The sequence below is a fragment of the Carassius gibelio genome, chromosome A4 (assembly GCF_023724105.1).
Source record: "Carassius gibelio isolate Cgi1373 ecotype wild population from Czech Republic chromosome A4, carGib1.2-hapl.c, whole genome shotgun sequence".
Lineage (NCBI taxonomy): Eukaryota > Metazoa > Chordata > Actinopteri > Cypriniformes > Cyprinidae > Carassius > Carassius gibelio.
The window spans coordinates 25,590,759-25,596,758 of record NC_068374.1 but is presented as its reverse complement, the minus strand read 5'-3'; the positions used below and the strand labels follow the sequence as shown (position 1 = coordinate 25,596,758).

Below are 6,000 nucleotides of genomic sequence, written 5' to 3'. Positions count from 1 at the left end.
AATGGTTCTACAATCTGGATTTATTCCGTGTGCTTTGCAAGAATATAAATAAAGACCAAACTTACAAAATCTGTGTGCTGGAAGCCCAAGCCTATCTACACATGTCAGTTAGCAATGATGTCACAAATCCACCCCTTGTTTATACTGTTGTTTTCTTTTAATGTGTTGCACTTTGACCTGTGAAATTTGGTACCTTGTTTACCAGTCCAATTTATTTTTAATCATTCTTAATACATGTTTTTTTCTTTGTTTTTTTGGTTTTTAATTACATATATGAACAATGATTGAACAAAATATTTATTTACAGAACTGTGGCAAAATTCTACAGTGACAATGAGTGAAAATAAGATATCTGTTGCCATCCGCACATTCAGTTCCTCCGTAGTAATATAATATTTTTGTTTTTTGTTTTCACGGATGGCTGCTTATTCGAGCTTGATGCGTCATATAAAAATAATATTACGTTAAGACGACATCAGACGGGAATTGCACAATAAGAATAATAATTGTAAATATTCCAGTAATGGTAATATAGTTCTCTATTAAATAGTAAAATGTCTAGCCAATATATGAATATTAATCTGCGTGGCATTGCCAATTACGTCAACAATGGTTCCATAGTGATTTTGGCACGAGACACATCCATTTCGTGGTGGTCCAGTGCAATGAGTCCATTCACATTGTGCATATTCATATTTTTGATCAATAACCACAAACAAATGATTAAAGAAAGGAAGAAAAAAAACAAAGAAAACAGAAAAGAAAAAAATACAGAAAAGTCCTTTTTTATCCCAGACATGCCATGGTATTTTGGACTAGATATTGGGGGGAAAAGTATGTGTAGTGTTTTCGAGTCGCCATAGGGACAGTCCTTCCCCAGTCCGTCTCTCGCGCAATAAATTTCTGTGTCGGCGGCCATCCTTCGGAACGCAACTTGAATCGCTGCCTCTTGAAAAGTGTACATTCGAATTCCAGTCTCCTCCTGTTGTTGTTGTTTTTTTAATGATTTTTTTTATGCAGTGTGTGTGCGCAAGTGCATGCTAGTGTTTCGTTAAAAGGCCATGGGTCCACGTCGGCAGTCCTTGTATGTGTACACCAAGTCCCAGGCGAAAAAGTCCTTGTGCGAATCCTTACACGTGCTTTTAGGATCCGTATATGTGGTCCGTTTTTGCAATGCATGTGAGAGTGAGGGTCCATGTTAGGGGCAGGCTACATTCTCTGAATTCCACTGTAATAGACATGGGCGTCCGCCATTGCCCTGTGAATGAAATCACATCACTTATCCAAAGTGTCCATCAAAAAAAGCCCCCCCTTCTCCAGTTCACATGGACTGCATGCTTTCCATCAACTACACTGCATGTCTCAGGACTGGCTCGGGTTTTTGTTCATAGGCAAAAGCAAAAAAAGGGAAAGAAAGAGAATACGACGGAAAATTTTTCATCGGAAAGCAAGGATTACACGCAATTTGCGAAACAATTTTTGGCGGGTGTCTTGTTAAATTCTATCTGACAAACTTCTGCATCCACAAATTTGTTTTATGCTAAGACTGACTAAACAAGCTCGTAACTTGTGTGCTGTAAAAAAAAAAAAAAAAAAAACTCCCCCAAAATAAGTTACTTAATTTAAATTAGTTACTTAATTTTTTTCCTTTCTCTCTAAAAATTCAAACTTTGCTACTAGACGAAAGAAACAACACAAGCAAAATGTCCTTCGTGTGAAGTCCAATCTCCGTTCTATTCCAGCCGTTTCAGATGCCCCACCTCGCAAAAATATCTCCATTTCCCTCCCGCCTTGCTAACCCTATGCTGTCTAGTCAGAAAGAAACAAAGAAAGCAAATCCCGACAGCATGTGTGTTTATAAGGCTTGTAGCAGCATTATGGTTTTAAGTTGTCATTCAAGCAGTCGAGGGGGGCGGTGGGAAAAGGCTGGAGAGGTGCTTCCTGAAGAAGCCGAGGAAAGAATAGTGAGGAACGGAGGGAAGGAGAAATCAAAAGAGGAGAGAGGGAAAAACTGAATGAAAAACAATCGCTTGCAACACTTTTTTGGGTGTGTTTTGGAGGAGGATCGGCAGCATGGCGGCCCTGAGGGCTGAGCGGGACCTTCCCGTATCGTGCTGCGGCCAGAGAGGTGGGGGGAGCGAGTGATATCAAAGGATAGAGAGAGAGAGAGGAAAAAAAAGTGGGGCAAAAGATTGAAGGAGAGAAAAGACAGCGGCAGCGTCATCATGCAGAAGCCACGGTAAACGGGCGGGCTTGGCCGTGCGGAGAGACGCGGGCTTGTCACAGGTCACTGGGCCCGTGGCTCCATGGGGGGCCTCTAGAGGGCTCTCTCTGTAAGGCACACACACAGGAGTGGACAGCATTTTGGGTGTATATTAGAAAATAGTGGTCTCATACTTGGTGTTGGCTCCTCTTTTGGCTTCCTGTCCTGGCTCGACTATCCAGGGGACATTGGCATGACCCTTTTGATCCATTGAGGGCTGCTCCATCTGGAGTGCACACAGGGGAAAACGACAAGAGTGTGTCAGAATGAGCTAGTAATTTAAGGGGTTAAAGGCGGTCATGCTAGATCTTGCATTCCCTTTATTCCTTTTTTTTTTTTTATTAAGTTTTTGTGACATAAGCAAAAAGAATTCAGACAACAGGATATGTCCCAAATTGACTTCCTAGATAAAATCAAACATGGGTGAAATTTGATTACAAGTTTTAATTAACATTATTAATTTAACAACAGTCAATCATTTATAGGTTGATGGTTAATTCATATTCATTGAAAATACAGAAAATGAATTTAAATGTAGAACTTATCAGAAATTGACATTAATAAATTATGTAAAAGTAATAATAATAAATAATACAATATTAAAAATATGTATAATAATAAAATATACCAAACAACAAATTATTATTATTATTAATTCTAATATGTATTTATGATATCATATTCTCTTACTCATATTTCTTCACTATTAATACATGTCCATACATAAACTTATTTATGTGTTTAAAACATGGAAAAAAGAATCCACTGTGTTCCTGAGGTTGGTGTTGGCGCAGTGGATAAGACACATGCCCTTGATGTGAGAGACATGGGTTCGAATCCACTGTGAGACACCAATGTGTCCCTGAGCAAGACACTTAACCCCTAGTTGCTATGTGTACTAATTATGTAAAAGTGATAATAAAAAAAATATTTAAAATACCAATAATAATAAAATATACCAAACAACAAATTATTATTATTATTAATTCTAGACACATGCCTTTTATTTTTGTAACTCATATTAAAGAATCTGAAGTCATTTAGATGCTTAAGTCACCGCCACCCGGCTAGCTCAGTCGGTAGAGCATGAGACATGAGACTCTTAATCGCAGGGTCGTGGGTTCGTGCCCCACGGTCCCTGAGCAAGACACTCAACCTGGTGCGTGTGTGTTGTGTGTGTTGTGTGTGTTGTGTGTGTTGTGTGTGTTGTGTGTTGTGTGTGTGTGTGTGTGTTGTGTGTGTGTGTGTGTGTTGTGTGTGTGTGTGTGTGTTGTGTGTGTGTGTGTGTGTTGTGTGTGTGTGTGTGTGTTGTGTGTGTTGTGTGTGTGTGTGTGTGTTGTGTGTGTGTGTGTGTGTGTTGTGTGTGTGTGTGTGTGTTGTGTGTGTGTGTGTGTGTTGTGTGTGTGTTGGCACAGTGGATAAGACGCATGCCTTTGATGTGAGAGACCTGGGTTCGAATCCACTGTGTCCCTGAGCAAGACACTTAACCCCTAGTTGCTATGTATGTGTTCTGGGTCGGCGCAGTGGATAAGACGCATGCCTTTGATGTGAGAGACCTGGGTTCGAATCCACTGTGAGACACCAATGATACTTAACCCTGAGTTGCTATGTATGTGTTCTGAGTCGGCGCAGTGGACAAGACGCATGCCTTTGATGTGAGAGACCTGGGTTCGAATCCACTGTGAGACACCAATGATACTTAACCCCGAGTTGCTATGTATGTGTTCTGAGTCGGCGCAGTGGATAAGACGCATGCCTTTGATGTGAGAGACCTGGGTTCGAATCCACTGTGTCCCTGAGCAAGACACTTAACCCCTAGTTGTAAGTCTAGTATGACCACATGAAAGAAAGTTAATTAACTCCACATTACATTATTATTATTTTTTAAACCACTAATGTCAAATTCATCTGTTATATTAAGTATCAGTGATATCCATTTTGCAGTTCTGCTGTGGTCAAAACTACCCTACGACTAGTACATCTTTATCAACCAATCAAAACACCGTTCGTTGTTGCCACGGCAGCTCAGCCTTGCTCCACATAAAGCTGAGCTATACATGGCTCGGAAATGTGAATCGCACAAACTCAGGTTCGTTTACATCTGCTGTTGCCTTGTCTTGAGTTCTTTATCAGGTTTTTCCATATGCAGCTGCATGAATATTAAATAACATAATCCTCGCTCTGCCTGGCTACCTCTGACTGCTCTCAAACACACACTCCCACACCAACTTCATTCTTCTTCATATCCAAATGCTTTAAAAAAGGAAACAGACGCTAATCTTATGCAATAAATCTCTAATATGAGGCATTGACCTGAAAAGGAGCTTAATGGTTTGATAACACAGCTCAGGGAATGGTGAGTTGGTGTCTCGGATAAGAAATCTTGAAGTAGTTCTATCCGCGTTTAGTCAGCTGATGTTCTGGATGGACAGACCATTTCAGGACGACAGGAAAGGAGGATTCAGATGAAAAAGAAATGAATCAAACAAACAGTGCAAACTGAATAAACAAAAAGTTTAGGAATATTCTGGATGACAGAAAAGCTCTATCGTAGAGAAAAGCTCTATCATCAGCATCTGTGAGGTTGTGTTGATTACCACGAACTATCTTTTTTTAACATCACTTGGCTGGTAAAAAAATAAAATAAGAAAAAACACCAAAAAGACAAACTAAGTGACAAGTTAAAATCATTTTCTATACATTTCTCTAACCTGGAATTTTCCTTTTAATAATTAAGCGGAAAATAAAAAGACCAAGAAAAATGACAAAATAAGTTAAAACATTAGGGCTGTCAATTTAACAAATTTAGTGCATAAAATCAATTAAATAATACATAAATAATTATTAAAATTTGTACATAACCGACAGCCCTAAAAATAAAAAAGGGGGAAAAGAAAACGTCAGAAGACCTGAAATTGAACTTTGTTTGGATGATGGAGGAGTCGTGAGGTAGGAGGAAGAGGAGAAGGATGAAGAGGAGGTCGATGCGGGGTGAAAATATGTCCCAGGGACCAGCGGCTAGAGGGGGACATGACCTAGAGGCGGAACAAAGAGGTCACAGAGGTCAAAGCTTGGGAAGGTTCACACATAGACATGCACGTATATGGGTGATTCTTTAATTAGAGGATTTGTATCTTTAAAGATGACAGATCAAAACAGCTTTTGTTTCTTTAAGATGTTGTTTCTTAACTTTTCCTTCAGCTTGTTAAAGACAACTACGAATCTCACTATTTCGGGCCTGTCCCCAAATCCAGACTTCTAGACTAAATATTTTCTCATAACTCTTTACCTTTTCAGAAACCACTTCAGGTCTTAAAGTCTCGACTAATGAGCTGACAAGTTGAATCGTGTGTGTTAAATTAGGGAGACAGTGCTGGGGTGATCCAGACCAGGACATTTTTGAAAACTACTGCATTTCAGAGACGTTCTTAAATCTGACTCATATATAACAAATTCTTGCATGCATGCTTTTAAGGCAGCTTTAATTTGCCTTTTTTGGTAACTTCATGACTTAACTGACGACTTAACTATGACTCCGCATGCATGTAGTTTCTTTAGCACATTAATGAGAAATGATACAGCACCTGACGCTGAGGCGTCTAAAAATGTCTCCCTTTTGATGTGGTCGTAAAGACATTCTGCATTTGTAATAGTAAAAATGTCATTAATTATTAAAGAATCACCCAAATGCATTCAAACGCAGGAGTGGACACACACGGAAATTAACAGAACAGGGT

The 6,000-nt window shown here is 39.4% G+C and overlaps 1 protein-coding gene across 12 annotated transcripts in view; it reads right to left on the bottom strand.

The window, feature by feature from the left end:
• anks1b (ankyrin repeat and sterile alpha motif domain containing 1B) overlaps positions 1–6,000 on the bottom strand; it is a 150,690-nt gene continuing 144,690 nt past the window's right edge. For 5 of the 12 annotated variants that reach the window (XM_052578121.1, XM_052578138.1, XM_052578111.1 and 2 more), the window contains 3 exons: positions 5,173–5,298; positions 2,398–2,489; positions 1–1,258 (listed from right to left, as the gene is read on the bottom strand). In XM_052578121.1, coding sequence (XP_052434081.1) covers positions 1,210–1,258; positions 2,398–2,489; positions 5,173–5,298 — 267 coding nt within the window. In that variant the 3' untranslated portion in view covers positions 1–1,209. Of the gene's footprint in view, positions 2,490–5,172; positions 5,299–6,000 lie in introns of all 12 variants that reach the window. The other 7 variants (XM_052578145.1, XM_052578156.1, XM_052578152.1 and 4 more) reach the window with 2 other exon arrangements.